This window comes from Mastomys coucha, unplaced genomic scaffold (genome assembly GCF_008632895.1).
Source record: "Mastomys coucha isolate ucsf_1 unplaced genomic scaffold, UCSF_Mcou_1 pScaffold22, whole genome shotgun sequence".
Taxonomy (NCBI): domain Eukaryota; kingdom Metazoa; phylum Chordata; class Mammalia; order Rodentia; family Muridae; genus Mastomys; species Mastomys coucha.
Genome location: NW_022196905.1, coordinates 24,194,369 through 24,214,130, shown reverse-complemented (window position 1 = coordinate 24,214,130; position 19,762 = coordinate 24,194,369). Strand labels below are relative to the sequence as shown.

Genomic DNA, 19,762 nt, shown 5'->3' with positions numbered 1-19,762 from the left:
ACCCCAAACAAGAAAAGGGCACATGGGAGGCTGTATATAATAAGCTGGCTTGTTTACTTCGGCAGTAGCACACATGTGCACGCACACATACACATTACACACCTGCTAACCCAGGGGGCTGGTTAAGGAAGCTCAGGCAAAAGATGCTATTTTTTCCTCCTTGAAGAGGAACACCCCTCAGATAGAATACAGCATTCATCTACACTCCCATAAAAGTACTTATCAGAAAATAACAAAACAAAAAATACCCAACACAATTTTACTCAAATTTTTCACTAAAGTGAAGCCTGCAATTATCTACCCGCCTGCCTGAATTCTAATGATAGTGCAGTGTCCCGAGATGCCACCCCCGGGGATCCCGAGGCCTGGAAGCTTCTCTAAGTAATTCTGCCATGATCTCAATGTGCAGGCCTTGTCTTCTCTGCCAGACACAAAGCTCAGGTGTCCCCTGAGCTCAGTAGCATGTGTGGAAGACCTCATCAGCAAGGTCCAGGCCATCAAGAGACCTGAGAAGAGAAGCAGCTCCAACAGAGCCCACACACCCATGCCAAGTGACTCACGCAGGATGAGGCAGCCCACTTCCCCAACACAGGATGCTCCCCTGCACCCGCAGAGCAGGTGACCCAGGTCAGCCCCAAAGCCAGGGCCTCTTCTCCATGCTCAAGGGCTGTGACAAAGGATGGCCTACAGCCCCTGCAGCCCGCAGCTTCCACATGCTGAAGAAACTGTGTGTCCTCTTGCAAATGCTGCAAGCAACACAGCCAAGGGCCCAGAGGGATGGCTTCCTGCCTCCTTCACCCATGGCCCCACGAAAACCACTGTGACCCCAGACCGTCTGAACTGCTCACTTGCAGAAACTAGGCCGACACAAACTTGTACTGTCCCTGGGTAGGAAAGTTTATGACTTAAGGGTCAAGCTGCCTTCCAGGCCCGGGGAGTATCTATTTCCTCTACAGGTTTTGGGTACTCATGTGACTCTCTAGGGATCCAGTGAGCAGAACGGAAGGATTCTATGTCACTATACAGGTGACAGGGCTAGTGTCCGCCACCTTGCAGATGACAGGAGCAGGGCCTGCCCCAAGGTGCTGGCAAGTTAGACTACAGCATGTGACATGTCCTTCCAAAGCATCTGCCACATGACAGGCACCATCTGTGAGTGTTACAGGTGATAACCTGTTTAATTCCAAAAATGCCTGAGAGGCAGAGGTAGCAAGCTGGTGGCTGGGGACAGGAGGGATGCCCCACCTTTGATCCTGAAGACACTCAGAGTGTGGTTCCAGGGACTTCCAGCGCCTGGAAAGCCAGAGCAGCAGGCCTCACAGGACAAGTTGAAGTGACATTTTGTAGTCAATCTCTGCAAGCGACTCTCATTTCCTGCCCCCTTTTCTAGAGATAAGAAGGCAGAGATTCTCTGCCCACTCCAGTTGCCTTCCCTTCCCCCACTTTGCCACCCTCGTGCCCTCCTCCCCACCTGCTCCCTGGCAGAGGTGACTCATAGCCAGGGGGTTGGGGTAGCAAGCAAGAGGAGCCAACAAGCAGGGGACAGGAGGGGCGTGGGTGGCTCCCAGCCCTGCCAGCTGCAGGCTGTCACGGGAGGACACTGGGTGGGACAGAGGAGGGGCAAGAAGAAGAAGATGTGAGGCCCAGTTTCATGGGAGGGCTCCCTTCTCTCATTCCCTGTGGTCCTGGGTGTCTGCAGTTCTGGGACCCAGAGCTCATGTGCAGCCATACAGGTGTGAGTCCCACACGCAGTATGGCTTGGGATAACTGACACTCCTTTGTTGGCCCTCATTTGCCTAATAGGAACAATGACAGTGTCTGGTGCCAAAGGGCTGTGCTTGACTGAACTCTGAAGTGTGTAGAGGCACATCTATGCCTGATGCAGGCAGGTTCAAGGGGTTTCCCCACTCATCAGTGGGCATTACCCCTTACCCCAGTGAGGTTGCCAGGAATCGCTGAGAGCCTCTGCTCTATAGGGAGACTTAGGACCTGTGAGGGACCCTCAGAGATATGTACTCCAAGTAGGGAGGGCCTAGGGACATGGACCTTGCCAGTGGGGACTGCAGGGTCCCTGTTCAAACCACCTTTGCTTATGCACATGGGAGGCTGGGAAAGGGCTGGCCATGGCTTCCTGGGCTCTGCTTCCTCAGGCTAAATCAGCTGCCAGGATCATGAGCCTGAAGCCAGCATCACCGGCTGAGGTGGATGTCAGTCTGCCTGTGCTGCCTAGGGTGGCTGTAGGCACACTGGATGAGGGATAGCTGGAAGTTCCTGATGGCCAGGGTATGTCACAGGATTCTGTCCCTCCCCAGTGAGCAGCAATGGGACCTAGATTACCAATAAGGCTTTGGCTGAATATCCAGGAAACTGCAGCTACTTACGAGGCCCAGTGGGGCTCTCAGTCTCTCCTCACTGAAGGGGTAGCAAAGATACCGCATCCACCATTGCTGGTCCTGTTCAAAGGTAACAAAGGCTGCCACAGAGAAGGGCTCTCCATCCAGCCTGAATCTTACCCTGGTCACTTAGGGAGCTGGTCCCATGACTAGCCAGTGTTCCCGACTGAAGTGGGATCAAAGCCTTGCTGTCTTGGCCTTCAGCATGTGGAAAGACCTGTCCCAAGGGAACTGGCTCAGCCTGTTCTCTTTCTCATCTCTCTCAGCCACACACATCCTGGACGGCTGGGGAGTCAGCCATCTTAAGTCTCAAGAGTGCTCAGAACAGCCATCTCACATAACAGCCAGTGCTCTAGCCCAGCCCAGTCTGGTAACCACACACTTCTATCCCAGGTCCCACCCATCTGGATGGTTAACATCAGGATTTCACACTCTCAAGGGCCATGCATGCCAAGGAATCCAATGGCCAGTTCTTTGTGGCAGTGAGCTGCCAGACTGGAGACTGTGGGATGCCCTGCCGGCTGTAGCTTCACCAGCACCCTGAAGACCTGGGCGGGTACCAGAAAAGACAAAAAAGTGAGTTCAAACCTAAGGACCGGTGCAAGCTAGCCCAGGACCAGTAGGAAGGCCTCGAAACTCCAATCTTGGATTTGTTCAAAGACAAGGAGCTGACTGGGTAGGGAGTGGTTTTTGAAGGAAGAATGTCACCCAGGTGAAATCCAGCCTGAGCAGAGCTTCGCCCACATTCCCCGGGCTAGTTCCCACAGAGATAAACCAGCCGAAGCCTTCCCTGGTCAGCACAGCCTATGCAGGCTTGCAGTAGAGTCTGCCTACCCAGTCTTGGGGCACAGCTGGTGCAGAAGCTGAGAGTGGACCAGGGGTAGAAACTAATTGTTCCTTAGAGGGGCCCCAGGCTCTTGTGGGTGAGCGAAGAATGCTGCACAGCCCCTCAGGGAAAGGCTTCTGTCTGCGCAACACTGGCTTTGGGCAGACTGGGAGAGCTCCTGGATTCCTTCCGGTAGGAGTGCTCCAAGGGTGCTCTCCAAGGCCATCATGGGAGTCAGCTGCACCCAACAGTGGAAGTGACAATGAGATGGGCCCTGGAGGAGGATATGAGCTCCTGCTTAATCTCTAGGACCAGAGATAGCAGGGCTTTCCAGTCAGGCCCACACTCGAAGCTGAAGGATGTCAGGCCAGAGAAGTAGAAAGAGGTGGCTCTCACTGTGGCTGTCTGTACATGTTTTGTTTTAAAAACGCATCAAGGCAACCAGCAATTAACCTGACAGCATCAGCCAACAGCCACGAGGAGAGGCATCTGTGTGCGTGTCCCACAGCTGCCTGCCACCCCTCTGGCATCAAGAAAGGAAGCAGGGCTCCCATGGGACCCTGACCACCTGCATGCGGCATACAGTTGTCCCTAAGAATTGCCACCCACACTGGAGTGGAGGGCCTCTGAACTATTTCCCAGTTAGTCAGTGATGGCTGGCATTCTGGGGTCTGGGTATGTGGGCTACAGTGTAGCCACCTTGGTAAGGACACTCTCTTCCCTCCAAGGGTCCACTTGGCCTTCAGCTGATGTTCCACTCCCAGGGCCCTCTTCAGAAATGAGAACCTTCTGTGTACACATGGGTGCAGCTCTGCTTCGAAGCAGAGTTGTTGCTTGGCAAACCTGCTCTCTCATTGCTAAGCTGGCAGCTGAAGCAAGGTTGTAGGGTGAGGCCTAAAACTGGGGTCAGTGTGCTGTGTGCTGCCATAACAGAGAAACTAAGGAAGTCCTCACATGCCCAACCATGTGTCCCCCCAACTCTGTCTGGTCTCTGGGGATAGGACAGTGACGCTCTCCATCTCCACCCCCCACCAGGAGAGGGCACAGCTCTTGTTCATTCTTGCAAGCCACAGAATTATGCAAACATTTCCCTTCGAGCACCTGGGTCACCACCAATCCTGGCTATCACTCAGCCTGCCGCCCCAAGGCCTGATGATTCACAGTGCTCTGAGAGCAGCCTCGGGGCCCTGCACGCATGCTCTTCATGATTGCAGCTTTTGGGACATCTCATCTGACCAGCGTTAGCTATTGTGCTGGTCATGCCCATTGCCCTGTGACAGGACTCCCAGACTATGAACCGGAAGGGATGAAAGTGAGGGGCCTAGACTCTGAGGTCTCAGCTTTGTCAGCTGTTGACCCATCACTGTCCTTACACAAGCCTTGGTTTGAACAGCTGTCCCCTCCCCCAGCTCTGGGACCATCCATCTATACCTGGGGTGATGTCTCCCCCCCCCACACACAGGTCCCAGAGCAGCCCACCTCTTCAGATACCATAAAAAAAACTCCTCCACAGACCGTGGGTGAGTTTTGTGCTGGAGACTAAGCATCATGTCACATGATCACGGGACAAAGAGCTTTTGAAGTCAGTGGCCTCTCAAGTACAAGACTCACTCTGTGGCCCTACATGTTAAGTCACAGGCCACGTCAAGGCTTCAGGCTACATTCCTGCCACAGTTCCTGGGCATGGTGGCCTGTGCCTAACCTCTGGCTCCCAACTGTACCCACCACATCCTTCTTGCCCTTTCCAGAGACTGCAACTACTGCCCAGATCTTCACGTGCATCCCAGACTGGACACCCAGGACCCAATATAGCCTGGAACCTGCTCTCATGAGGCTAGGAAGCACTTGTAGCTGCTAAAGACATAATGGGGGAAAAAAACCTATTAAATGAGCTTTGTAGCTCCAGCCCACTCATATAATGCACACTATTCACTGCTGTTCTGGGCTCTACCCCAAGCCAGCCACATAAGCCATGCAAAGAGGTCCTATCATGTCCTTGTAGCCAAAAAGGCCCGATGTGCAAGCATCTCCTGTCAGCTGAGGCCAGTTTGCAGCATCCCAACTCCCATGGGAGCACAAGGAGGGGAACTGGCCTCGAAAGAAGTTTCATCTTCTTTGGTGCCTGTATCCCACTCTGGGAAACATCCTCTCCTCATGAGAAGCCTGGACCTGCTGGATCTCCAGCCTCCCTCCCTTGGCCATTTCACACCAGACCCAGGGCCATAGTTCTCCTAGGCAACACTAAGACACAGAAGCAGTCTGTGGCCCAGGGTGCTTGGCCTCTGGGGACAGAGACTCCTGCAGAGTGAGGGGATGTTTTCTGGAGTGTCCTCTCTGAAGCTGGCTCCCATGTGGACTCCAGCTCTTCAGAATGTCCACCTGGCCCGCACTACAGCACCACCCCAGCCCTTCCCAGGCCCTTCTCCTCCATAGGTTGCTTGGGGTCTGCTCTCCCATCCTTCCATGTTACTGCACCACCAGCTTGGTAACCCAGTCCAATCTGCACGACTCTTTCCTCAACCCTTTTAAGTCCACTTCTTTTTTAAAATTTAAAATTTTATTTTTTATTTTATGTGTATGAGTAGTTTTCCTAAATGATGTTTATGCATGAGTGTTCCTGGTGCCCAGAAGAGGGTATTAGATCTCCTGGAACTGGAACTACAGATGGAATTCTGAACCACTATGGAGTTAGAATCAAATCCTCTGAAAGAGCAACCAGTGATGGAGATCTTACCCACTCAAACACCTCTCAGGCCTATAAGTAAATTTCTCAAGTACCTCTCACATAACCATTGCAGCCACAGGACATCCCTTTCCCTACTGGGATGTGCCCAAAGTCAAACCAAGGTGAGATGAGCTGCTGAGAATTGTGCTGAAAACCAGGCCTCAAACGGGTCCACAGTGTGGGCCTTGGACCCTTAGGACCCTGTGCATACCTTCTGTGGGTGGGTGGTAGGTGTTGGGCAGGACTCCTCCAGGTTTGAGGGATGTTAGAACTAAAAAGTCAGGCTACCCTAAGCCAATTTCACCCATTTAACAGAAGGCTGAGGCAGGAGGGACCAGAACCCAGCTCCTAGAAAATCCCTATAGGCCATCTTCAGGAACCTCTCTTGATGTCCACTAGCTGATGAGGCTCCAATACCCAGCCTTAGTCCTGCAAGAAGGTGAGCACTTTGCTTGGGAATGAGGCGACAAATGACCTTAGGAGAGACGGCATCATGGAGAGAGGTCTTCCCTGAGAACTAGGGCCATAGATGAAAACTATCACATCTCCCTCGTCTACCTCAACCCAGGGGGTGGGCACTGTGCACAGTGTGGTCTAGGGGGCTCCAAAGCATAACCCTTGGCAGCCATGTCCAACTTCATTGATCCTAGCTTTCGGGATTGTTCACACCAGCAGAAGCGGCTCATGCTGTCCCCATTTCACAGGTGAGGCCCCAAAGGGCCAGGGTTCCTCAGCCATGGCCTAGCTCTCCACTTCAGATTTTTCTCTGGGTCTAGTATGTCAAAGGCTTAGACTAAACCAACCGAGTTCATGAGCTGTCTTCCATAGCCTTGCTCATGCCACCAGGCCAAACACAGGACACCCAGGTAAGTTTAAATTTCAGATAGTCTTCAAAAATATTTTTCAGTACTAGAATGTAATATGGGGCATGGTTATACTTAATCTTCAATCTGTTTATAATAATATAACTAAAGTCATTTATCAATTAAAAGATAAAAACTGTGTATCAGATGCAAAATCTGGCAACTCGGTCTGGATCCCTCATTCAGGATGGCTGACCCTGAGGACAGGGACTCCCCCTTTCCAGGGCTCTTTACCTGTCCCCCACACCCTATAAGTCCAAGTCCAGTTGACAGAGCAGAACAGGTATAGGCAGACCCTGGCACCAGGGAAGGAGTACTCCGCAAGGGAAGATATTCCACACACCAGGTCCCTAGGAAACATCCCCGGACTCCCACTGACAGGGGCAGAAGGGTTGTGCTTTTGGCCAAGGAGCTGGAAAGGAAGGAGGGGAGGGTCTCGAGGAGGAGAGGCACTGCCTGAAGCACAAGCTCAGGCTGCTGAGCACTGCAGTGCCTCGTCCCTATTAACCCAGTTCTGTAGATTCTGCATGCACATCCCTTGGGTAGGGGGTGTTTGGGGTTGTGGGTAGTGAGGCCAAGGAAGGCGCATTGTCAGCTACAGCAGGAACCTCACGTGCACACTCTAGGCCCACACACATCCCAGGCAGGTTTCTGAGAGGATGCAGACCCTCCCTCCAGCTGCACCCCAGAACCCTGAGACAGCAGGGCAGCTTCTCCCTGTCAGCTTCAGGCAGGGTGTGTCTCCTAATGCAGAAGACACCATGGGAGCCTTTGGGAGGCCAGGTGCCAGGCATGCAGCTGGAGATAGCTGGGCATGGGCCTGAGGGTGAGAGGAGCTGCTGAGCTTGGCTCCTCATCTGTGAGAGCAGCCCATGTGTGATGGCAGGCCTGTCAGTGACATCAGATCTCCACTGTGAGCGCACTGCCTGCCCCAGCTGGGTTCTTCTGCCCATCAGCTGTAGGTCTGAGATCTCTCAGCTTCTGTAAGACTGTCGCCTCCTCTGGACCTGGTTAAGTCCGAGTTGTCTTAAGGGTGTGGGGTGGAGTCTCTCAGCAGCAATGGGGACCATGATGAGGACATGCTCAAATTCCCACAGCGGAACTGAGGAGCAGGCTCCCTGGTCACATGATCCTCCCATGGTCACAGGGTCCTCCCATGGTCACACGGTCCACCCATGGTCACACAGTCCTCCCATGTACAGTCACTAACCAGGCGTGACCTTTGCTAGAGCTTGCCTCCAAACAGGGTATCCACGGGGACAACAAAGCCACCCCCAAAGGAGCAGCTGTCTCGTGTGACAGTGGGGGCAGGGAGTAACAACAAACAATGTTTCTGAGACTCCTGTGCGTAATGATCTCTCTACCTCAGTCAATTAATTTCCCCTTAACTGCTTTTGTTAAGAGTAGTTTAATAATCCCTAATTATTCAGTACATTCACAGACTGAATGCCTCACAATTCTCTATTTAATTAAGTATTAAATTTTAAAATCTGAGTGTTGTGGCCTTTGGCACGGGTATGTGACTCTGAGCACTGTCATTTCCTGGGAGGTCTCCTATCTTCTGGGTTCAGTACCAACTTCCTCCTCTTAGAGGCAGCTTCAAGGACCAGAGCTGCCTGCCTCTGGGTGCACTGGATGTGGGTGCTCCCATAGTCTTAGGGATGTCTGAGGAAAAGCAAGGTTCCCATCTCTTCACCGAACTTAAATTATGAATGTAAATGAAGGTGACATTCAGGTGCCTAGAAATCTCCCAGGGTTTGGGGGTCTCCACCACCTTCTCCCTACTTCAAGAAATCTGAACCCAGCATTTAAGAAGGGCAGAGACCCCAGGGAGAGCCATGATGTATAGCACCGCCTGGATAGTATCAGCCCCAGACTGGGAGCTGGGAGACTGCAGGGTTCAGCCAGCAGATCCAGGACAGCTGCTCCATGTGCAGAGGTCAGCAGTGTCCATGCGAAGGCCTGAGAGTCAGAGGACCACTGCCACCTGGGAGTGGGCAGTGGGGAGGGGTCGCAAGCCTGGCCACACCTGGGCAGCCAGCACATCCCTCAGAGTGGCCAACTTTATCTTCGTTTTCACTTGGGTAAACTGAGGTGTAGGGAGAATCCATGCCAGGCATCCCCTCAAAAAAGGAGCTAGTTACCCACCTTGAAGCTGACTGCTCACTTGACTCGCTCTCCCTCAGCCCTTTCAAAGCTTAAAGAGCTTTGGGGACCTAAGGGAAGGCAGCTGGGGTAACAGGGACACAGGACAGAGAAATGCAGGCAAAGATGAAAGCGAGGTTCTGTCTGCCAACCAGAGCCAGGAAGGAATATCCACAGTGCCACCTCCTGGGCATCACTGGCCTCCCAGAACTGTCACCAGGGAATCAGAGGCAAAGCCCACAGCAGTCAAGGCAAGGGCGGCTCTGGGTTACTGCTTACACTTAGGTTTGACCCAGGGTCAGTAAGGCCAGCTTCCTTGTGGGACTCCCTGATGGCCAAGATCCTGAGGCCATACCACGGTCACGGTAGCATGGCCTTGTTGGATCCACCAGGTGTGTGTGACAAGGCATCCACTCAGAGACACTGCCCTGAATACAATGCTGAATGTCAAAGATGCCCCGACTACATGGTCCTGCTGCCGTCTTGTTGCAATCAGGCACATGGTAGAAACAGGGCTAAGCATTTGATGACAGCACGCAGAGCTGGATTTACATGCCAGGGACACATACCGAAGCACCCGGGACAGTCTGGGGTCTGGAGGACACATGCTGAAGCACCCGGGGCAGGACGGCAAGCAGTCTGGGGTCCAGGGCACAGACAGGCAAGACCAGCCAAGAGCTGATGCCTGACAATGTTTGACATTTCTATGTTTCAAGTCCATCATAACAGAGATGCTCAAGAAAAGGCCAAGGGCTGGACAGAGGGGAGACCTTCAGTGGAAGACAGAGCAGCCAGGGTCATCCTGCCCCCCTGAGAACAGACCACAGCAGAACATCCCTGTGATGCGGGGGTGGGGTAGGGGTGGGGGTGGGGGTGCTGTAGGCTGATGTTCATAATTTCAGACCCACTCTTTGCTGCTGCTCCGCCACCTGCCATCAGCCCAGCTGGCAGAAAATATGAACTGTGGGTGGGGAACAGGGGCTGTGATAAGGGCTCCCTCCGATCTCCCCACCCCCACTGACAACTCATTTCAGCAACCTGGCAGGTAAGGTGGTCCTGGGAAGGATGAGAAAAAGGGAGCAGACCACACGGGGGTCAGATTCCTACTCCCCTCAGTCCCCCCAACCTGTGAAGCAGTTTGAGGATGTAAACAGAGGGGGGTTGATTAATTCCAAGGAGGCTGCCAAATTCTATGGGAAAGCACCCAGGCAGGTTTCTGTCGGAGCCTAACGAACTTCTACTCACCCCAAAATACTTGGCCAATGCGACCTTTGGAGTGACTTTATGATCTCCCAGGAACTCATCTCCAGCCCCTCCCAGCATGTGGGTTGGATCCATAGGATGAGTGAGGGTCTGTCTAGACATATTGGGGTCTTGTATAGGCCCACAGGTAAGATTAAATGTAAAAGGGGGGGCATAAAAAGCCGGCAGGGAAGAGGAGACCTGAAACGGGGACTGAGAGCACACTGCAAGGTGACTGGCAGTGAGGAGGTGGCACAGGTCCTCCAGCTCTGAAGAAGGTGCCCATCCAGCAGTCCCATGAGGTTGTACAGCTGCAGAGGTTCACTAGCTCAGACGGGGCTTGAGCCTTCCATCTGTACTGCCTTGGGATGGGGCCAAGGTCAAGGTCAGCAGGGCTTCTGAGGGCTCCTGTGAGGACTGAAGGAGGGCTGAGGAGTGACTATTACCGCTCAGTGGGGAACAGAGAGGCAAAAGGAGACACAAAGCATTCTGGTTTGGGGTTGCTTAAGTTACACATCTGGACGGAGTTTTACACGATTAAATTGGCGGAGAAAGCAGCATGGTTTGCCGAACATAACTCGTGCAGCTTTTACTGAGCAGCTGGCTCGGCCAGGGCTCCAGTGGATCGCCAGCATGACCAGGAGGTAGCACAGAGCTGGAAGAAGAGCAGTCTTGGTTCAAAAGAACACCCCAAACGGTGGGAAGCAACCTGTCTCCTGGTACTCAGCTGTCACCTCTGAGTGCCAGGCAGTCCTCACAGCGTCAAGAAACACAGGTGGGACAAAATATCAATGTGGCAAGAGCTAGGGATGGTGGCAACACGAGGAAGCGAGGATGACACAGAAGGTGCTCAGGCGCCTCCTGGGTACACGAGGCCCGTGTGCCACCTGCCTTACCGATGCCAGGAATGTTTGACACCTGTGTGCAAACCAGCACTGACTGCAGTGGGGATCACAGAGCGACCTGAGTTTTAGCACAGTGCACACAGCAAGCCATCTGTGGGCGTTACCGCCAACAGTATCACCGTCCGTGTGACACGTACAGACAAACACAGACACATGCGCATTCATACCGCACAGAGACACAGCGAGCACACACACCTAATATGCTCTGACCCATGAACCTCGTTTCCTTTGTGCTTTCTCACAGGAGGGAGTGTGGAGGCTTCAGGGATATTGCTTGGAGACCCCCAGGAACCGACCTCACACTGGGCCTGGGCTCACGTTGAGCATGGAGAGCTGCATACTAGTTCTGTGTCTTGTCAGAGAAGAACCAAGCTCCCAGCCCCAGATCCTGAATCATAGTTCAGGACAGAAGGGAGGCCCATCGACAGTAGGTGATCCACATCTAGCCCATGAAGAATTTGAGAAGGGACCCAAGCACCTTCCATCCAATGCAGCTCCCTATCTAGGGTACAGAAGAGACCATGTTCCCTGTTCCTGAAGGTTTCTGCATATCATCCCCCGCCTCGCCCTTTGGGGATAGAGGTCCAACATAGGAACTAACCAGCCCCCAGGTACTTCTCAGAGATGGGGATGGAGACAGGCTGTTACAGAAGCATTCTGGGCCTTGAAGATCCCCATCTTAGGTTCAGAGAATGCTTCCGAAAAAAAAAAAAAAAAAACATAAGAGAGCTCCAGGGGTCTGGTATACAGCAGGTGCTCAAACATGCTTACACATATTAAGTTGCAGGAGTGAGGTCAGCTGTGTGACCTGTGAGCTGCCAGACTGTAAACTGTAGACTCTGTAGTCAGCAAAGCAGTTTTTTATACCCTTAACATGCCCACTGGATGAGACCCTGCCTCCATCCTAATTCAGCCCCAAAGCATCTCCCAGTCAGGATGAGAGAGCTCAGGGCTCCTTGGCCCTCTGCTAGCTCACTCAGGCTGCATGGTTTGAGGACGGGGTTTGGGGGGTGGGGAGGAGAAGGAGGAGGAGGAAGGATGGGGAGGAGAAGGGTGACGTGGCAACGCCATCTCACATTGGCAGCCATCCACTTGCCACTCCCAAGGCCTCCCCAGGCCTTTAGCCCACACTGCTTGGGGACTCTATCCAGACCCCCTATGCAGATCCATGACTCCCACTCATATCTGGACCCATCCCCAGGAAATGGCCAGAGAGTGGCTTCCGATAACCACCTTGCCTGAAATGATGTGCCCTGCTCCCATGCAGGCCCTGCTTCCGTCTGTCTGCACGGCCCACCCAGCCAGCACCATTACACCTACCAGTCTGCAGAGGCTTTCTTGGGGGCAGGCAATGGCATTCCCTGCTCAGAAGACCCAGTTAAGAAAACTGTCTGAGATACCCCAGGTGAGCCAGGGCCAGAACTTCACTAACATGGATGCCGACGTCAGCCCTGCCATTGACCACCCATTGCTTTTCCTCAGCCATAATTTTTAGGGAACTATCACCTAGTCTCCCAGTGCCTCCCCAACATGGGAACTTCTCTTCAGGTCTGGGACAGAGACCCTGCAGGCTTGGGAAGGAGTAGAGGCTACATGGGAACCCAGAAATGCTACAAGGGAACCCCCAAATCAGAGATTGAAAGTTATGATGAATCTGAAGGTAAACTCCCCCATGACTACTCAGCCAGACCCATCTCGGAGGCACTGGCATTCCGGATCCCTCACCACAGTCCCGAAAGGCTGTGACAGCACCCCCGCACACCCACACACAAACCCTTGCCATGTCCTACCTCTGGCTGACAGCTTCTTGGTATTAATGATCTTGGCTGCATACTCATGGCCGGTACAGAGCTTGACACAGCGTCGGACCACAGAGAAAGCCCCTCTGGAAAGGATGTAGGGCAGGAGACAGACACAGGGAGAGAAAGAGAGAGAACCAATTAATCTCCAAAGACACTTAGAACTTAACCTCTGCCAGGCCTTAGGCACACAGCCAGTGACCAAAGGAAGCCTATGCCCCTCCCACACAGTTCCTGGCCACCCTACTTGGCACCAGCAGGACAGGGCCAGACAAATACTCTTGTGGGGACTCTGAAAGGGAGTAGCAGCTTTGAGAGGGTCCCCACTCAATCCCTGGGTAACACTCATGTCTATCGGTCAGCTGGAATGAGAGGCATCTTCAAGTTCATAAAACCCGGGCATACTCCACCAAGGGGCAAGGCCAGGTTGGACGGAGCTATACTGGTAGTTGGTGCAGCTGGACTTAGAGACTCATGGAAGGTTTCACAGGGAGAAATGTTACACAGCTTAACCACAAAACCAGAGGCAAGGACCCCCCCGGGTACACAACCTTCCCTGTATCACTGAAGAGGCCACAGGGGTCCAGAGGGTCACAGTAAGAAAGTGCTGGAACTCAAGGGTGTGACTTAAAGGACAGCAGTGTCAGGAGAGGTTCTGAATGCCACCCACAAGGCCAAGCCACAGAGACCAGGAGCTGAGGGGAGAGGAGGCCAAACCAGGCCAAACACTCTCTGGTCTGGCCCCTTACATCTATCTCTGCACCCCTAAAGTAGCTCAGATCAGACAGTGACTGCCATTGTTTCTTTTTGGAATAAACCTTTGTTAAAAAAAAAAAAGTTTGTTTTCCTAGAAAAAAACAAAAACAAAAACAAAAACAAAAACAAAAACAAAACCAAGAAGTAACTGCCCTCTATCTGATTGGCCTCTGAATGGCTCACGCCATTTTGACCAGCAGTTACACTCCTCAGACACTAAGTTCAGTGGCTCCAGTTCAGGGGCTGACACAAGGTCTCACTCAGGCAGGCCACCACAGCCTAGCTGCTGTGACCCTGTGGACAGGGTCAGGGCTGCTCAGGGGTGTGGGTGGCAAGCATGGCATGTGTTTAATCTGTAGCTTCTTGTTCCATTTTTCCACTTATGTGCGGGTTACAGTCTCAAAATATCCCTTTGTAAGGGAAATTTAAAGAAAGCGTTATTGGTGTCTCTCCCCTACCCTCTGGGTTTTCTTCCTTTTTGATTTTGGCCACATTAGACAGAACCCAGAGCCTCTTGCGCTGTAGGGAAGTGCTCTACCTTTGAACCGTTCTCTACCCTGGGTTATTGTCCTTCACAGTCACTGTGTTTGAACTGGCTTCCTCCTGCCCATCACTTCCTGGTTGCACAGCTTGTTGTACATCTGTTTTCCCCATGAATATAACGTAGCAGCCTCAGTTTCCCCATGGATATAGCGGAGCATCAGGGCCTCACAGGGTGGTCGTGTGGCTCTCTGTCCCAGCCAGCTTCGTATGCTGTGAGGACTCACCTTCCCTTTGCTCAGGGGCCCCCATGTTTTCATCTGTGATGCTTGAGCCCAGAGAGTACAGTGGGTGCAGCCTCCAGAGGGGAGTCAAAGTCTGGGCTTTCCTGAGCCATGGGCAAGAGTCGCAGGAGGCCAAACTGTGCATCTCTGAGACGTCAGACAGTGTCTCAGTTGGGGAGCCCGTATACAAAGCAGGGTAGAGCGTCCCTAACCCACACACCATCTTATCAGCAGAGTAGGCTCCCATCTGCTGACCAGACTCAGGGAAGGACATGAGTAAATGTCTGTGCACCACAGCCCTCCCCCAGTGTGAGGGTGTGCACAAAACTACCAAGAAGAGTCTGTGGCAGGTGGACGGTCTACAGACTGCTTGGTAGCTCCCTCCCTAGTCCAGATGCCCTCCTTTCCTCTGCAGAAGGCTCTGTGCTGTCAGTTCAGGTTTGGACTAGGCACCCAGCAGCAATGGAAGAAGCCAGGCCTGGACAGCTGCCAGAGGGAAGGAGAACCAGGGTTGAGGCCCTGAAGCAGGGAAGTGCAGGTACAGCCCAGCAGCCAGTAACTGCTCAAGAGCTCCAGCCAAAAGTCCTACTGCTGGGCCCCTGCTTGACCTCAAACACAGGCAGGATCCAGATTCCAGCAACTCGGATACCCTACAGGGAAAAGATGGCTGCTATGCAGTAAGGGAAGGAAGGCTGACCCCGATGACGACTGTGCCCGTGTCCAGTGCCTCAGGGCCATCTCTTCCATCCCTTTGAAGCCAGCCCTGAAAAGGGCTCCTCACTGTCACAGCCATCCCCCAGACCACTGCAGGCATGGAGAAGCAGCTGTGGAACCACCCTCTCCCTCCCCAGTGACTCTGCCTCTTTCCAGGTACCACTGTCACGGGAATGCCCACTAAAGATGGCCACGGACATGTTTGGCATACAGGCAGTGGAGACGGGGCTGATACCTTGGACATCTTCGAGAGCAAGGAGGCCAATGTCATTGCTGTCCCCCTTGGGACTCACAGCACCTGTCACTCAAATTTATAATTACTGAGAAACACTATGGACAAAGATCCTTGGTGAAGACTGTGACCCTGTTCCTGCCCTGCCAGGCTAACTCCTATGCCTTCAAGACCCAATTCCAACAACTCATTCTCTGACTGTTGCCTATCAGTGTCTCATGATAATTTCTCCTGTTATTTCCAACCCCCACCCCATCTTACCCCCATACTCCCTACTATGGACCTAGGACTTCCTTCATATCAGGCAAGTGCTCTACCATATGGCCCCTTTTTCCTTTTTTTTTTTTTTCAAGGCAGGGGCTCTCTGTGTAGCCCTGGCTGTCCTGGAACTCACTCTGTAGACCAGGCTGGCCTCGAACTCAGAAATCCACCTGCCTCTGCCTCCCAAGTGCTGGGATTAAAGGTCTATACCATCACTGTCTGGCCCCTTTTTACTTAAGATAGATTGTCACTAAGTTGTCCAAGCTGGCCTTGAATTTTTTTTTAATTGAGAAACTACTATATTTTATAATTTTGCATCTCAAATTTTAAAAATTGGGAAGGAAAATACTTGTTTTAACACATAATATTTTAATTTGTCCTTTTGAGAACTTCATAGATGCACACAATGCATTTTGCTTATGTCTACTCCCCCTCCTCTCTTCCAACTCCCTCTAGAGTATCCTAACTGACGTCCCTCCCAACTTAATTTTTTCCCAGAGTCCATTTAAGCCTTGAACTTTTGATCTTCCTGCTTGCCATCTTGAATAACTGGGATTAGTTTTTCTGCTCTACTATGACCATTTTCCTGCCCATTCCTGCCCTTCTCCACTGTTCCCCTCTGCAGGCAGGCCTGTGTCTTCCTCGCTCTGAATTCTGATGCGAGGCTCAGCCCTTAGTCTGACATGGAAGCCCTTAGTCAGACTGCAAGTGTTGCAGACTGGCTAAGGATGCTGCAGCTGTGGCCTTGGTGCAAGTCTAGCCTAGCAGAGCAGGAGATGCTGTAGGAGAATGGCGGCCAGGAAGAGGGGCAGGAAGTAGGAGCGGCCTAAAATGGCTCATCAGGAGGAGTCCCCTCAGGCTCCTATGAAGTAGGCAGGTGCCACAAGAGTGGCCCAGAAAAGGGGGGCCACCAACCAATGCTGAGGCTCATGGTCAGATTGAGCAGATGCATGGGTAGGCTTGAAGCTCCACCTTGAAGATGTATGAGGTATCAGGGCTAAGCATGTATCTGTGGCCATCTTTATGGGGCATTTCTGTGATAGTGGCACCTGGCAAGAGGCAGAGTCACTGGGGAAGGTGAGGGTGGTTCTACAGCTGCTTCTCCATGCCTGCAGTGTTCTGGGGGCTGGTTTTTCAGGGCTGGTTTTAAAGGGTTGGGAGAGATGGCCCCAAGGCACTGAGCAAGGCATAGAAGCACAGGCAGGCAGGATGGGCAGCGCAACACTCACCTTAGAAAACACTACTGGCTCCCAAACTGGGCCACCTACCTATGGCAACAGGGACAGAAATGGAGCCATGGCAGAAAAAGGTCCGGGGTTCAGGCTGACCTGTGCTAGGCACTGGCATGCACTTCATCTGAACACCAAGGTCACATGTGGGATGTCTGGTGTGGGCTGCCTACTTCAGAACTAAGTAGAAAGTGATTTGAAAAACCTGCTCAGATCATGAGGCCTCAGGGCACTGAGCACTGTTAGAGGGCTTTTAAAATCAAATAAAGCTAATTAAAACAAGAAAATACTCTTTGAGCCCTGACTCGAAGAAGGCTCCAAACACTGTCTCATTTACAACAGGATCAACAGTATCTGGAAACAGGTCCTGAGAGAAAAGGGGAGGAATTAATTCCAAGCTGGACAGGGGATCGCTTTCCACACCTGCTTATCACTGGGGTGAGAGGTCTCCTTTGCAAGCCCTGGGAAAGTCTCCAGGGGAAAATCAGTCCTGTCGGGTGACCACTGACGATCAGAGGGAGTGACAGAAGGTGCTCAGTCTTCAGGAAACCCATTCCTGGCTTATGAAAGTCAGTCTGGCCATCTACCACCTCCCGCCCTGCTGCCCTTCATAGGCCCTGGCTCTGAGATGCCTGCTGCCCATTGCTAATCATCTGTGGTTCCCATGGACTATGTCAGAACCCCCTTCCCATTCCACTCTGTGGTCCTCTCTGTCCTATGCTAGGCCCTGCTAGCGGCACTTTAGCCCTCTCCGGCTATCTAGGCTGCCCCCTGCTGCCTCGTCACAGTATGGCAACTGCAGTACAGAAGCTGATGCCCACAGAGATGGTAGACAAGTTGTCCCAGGTCAGAAGTTACTGATTCTGGCCAAGATTCTTGTTGGGGTGAATCAAGTAACTTTTACTCTGGCAAAGACTGAGTTACCATGGTTTCCAGCTCTTGGAATATGGGTAAAACACTGGTAATGACGTCCTCTGTCCTCACAGACTCTGCTCAGTTGCCCTTTGGGGACTTCAGATGGCAAGGAGATAATGATTGTTTATCTTCTTGTATACCATGTCTGGGTGAAGTGAGATGATCCGTACAGATGCTATACGCATTGTTCAGTATGCAAAAAAACACTAACCACATGATTCTGCTTCCAGGATGGTATAGATAGGGAATCAGACCCCAGCTACTGTCAAAACAGGTCACAGAGTTGCTGCAGACTGCACTCGGAGTCCAAGGGGGTGTTCTTAAGCCACTCCCTTAAGGTTTGGGTTTTATCCCCTTAGTGAGCCTTTCCCCACTCCCTTTTCTGAACCCCCCATCATGCCTTATGCCTCTTCTGGCCACCTTAGGCTTTCCTGCCTCTGTCTTGAGCCTCTGCTGGCCTTGCCTGTGAGGGAAGCTAACTATTTGCATAAGTACACCTGCCACCAGGACTTTGGCCTTCTCCCACAAACGCCTTTGGTTGCTTGACAACGAAGTACAGTGTGCCTTTCACATGCACTCAGAAGCCAGCTACAATGGCAGCTCAGGGCTGAGCTGGGGACTTTGCCATTCACAGAAAGGCTACTGGCAATTCCAGTGGCTTCTTTCTTTTAGGGAGAAAGATGGCCAGTATCCTTAAGTGAAAACCAAAGCTCCAACCCTCCTGGCCTTGTTTATGAATGGAGGTTTTCTGTCAGGTTTCTTGTCTAAGGTCCCATGGGGACACGCCTCAGGAACAAATGCAGTGTTCCAGACGACCCCCAGATGATCCTCCCAACAAGCCCACTCCGTTAGATCCCTCAGGAGATCCACCCAAGCAGATCCCCCCAGGGGATCCTTCTCAGCAGAGCCTCTCCACCAGATTCACCCCAGCAGAACTTTTCGGAATAAGCTGAGCAGGCAATGGTTTTATTTCCTGCTGTAAATTACCAAATGGCTGTTTTGAAACCCACCATTTGTCCAAGCTTCTGACGTGGTCAGTTCTAAGCAGGCTCTACTGATTGGGTCAAAGTTAAAGACAGACCAGATGCAAGTCCTGGCCACGCCATGGGTCTTCATACTTTGTTTATCCTTAAACTTAAACTCATGTGCTAACCTGAACAAAATCCCGTTCTCCCTCTGATTATAAGGGGTTCTTAAAAGTGAAGAAAAGGCCTTTTCTACCATCTATCTACCTATCTATCCATTCATCCATGCATGCACAGTGACTCCTTAATGTGTTCTTAATGACCTTAGCTATTCTGCTGCAGACATTGTAAACGTAATGATAACAATACAAAAGCAATTCCTGCTAGTAATAGGTGGATAGATGGGTTCTGTCCATGCATGGATCCATCTATCTGTCTGTCCATCCATCTGTCTGTCCATCCATTCATCTATTCATTCTAATCTAAGATGAGGTGTTTTCCAGGCTGACTCTGAACCACTGTCTCAAACCATACTCCCAACTCCTGAGTGGCTGGGACTATAAACTCACATCAACGTGCCTAGTCCTTGTCTATTTTAACACTGACCCAAACAATTTTCTGGAAATTTCTTTTCCAAGCAATTCTCTGCTTGGAACACAGTGTTGACATTACTGCAAGATTTTTCTTTCATGTGTTTTTAAACTTCTAAGCAACAATGCAAGGACAGAACCCATCTATCCACCTATTACTAGCAGGAATTGCTTTTGTATTGTTATCATTACGATTACAATGTCTGCGGCAGAATAGCCAAGGTCATTAAGAACACATTAAGGAGTCACTGTGACCTTCTTAACCTGCACTTTGCCCGTGCAGGTGTGGCTCTGCACCACGTGGAGACTTCCTGTTACACAAGAGTGGCTTGTCTATTCTTCTGCTCCCCATCTCCATCAGTACTCCACATGCCTTGGACACATCTTCCACACCACCATCTGACCTGCCTTGGACACATCTTCCACACCACCATCTGA

At 51.9% G+C, this 19,762-nt stretch overlaps 1 protein-coding gene across 11 annotated transcripts in view; it reads right to left on the bottom strand.

Annotated features, from left to right (window-relative positions):
- Camk2b (calcium/calmodulin dependent protein kinase II beta) overlaps positions 1-19,762 on the bottom strand; it is a 93,466-nt gene that overhangs the window by 42,213 nt on the left and 31,491 nt on the right. For all 11 annotated transcript variants that reach the window (XM_031339775.1, XM_031339772.1, XM_031339774.1 and 8 more), the window contains exon 2: positions 12,890-12,984. In XM_031339775.1, the coding sequence (XP_031195635.1) occupies positions 12,890-12,984 (95 nt within the window). The remainder of the gene's footprint in view (positions 1-12,889; positions 12,985-19,762) is intronic.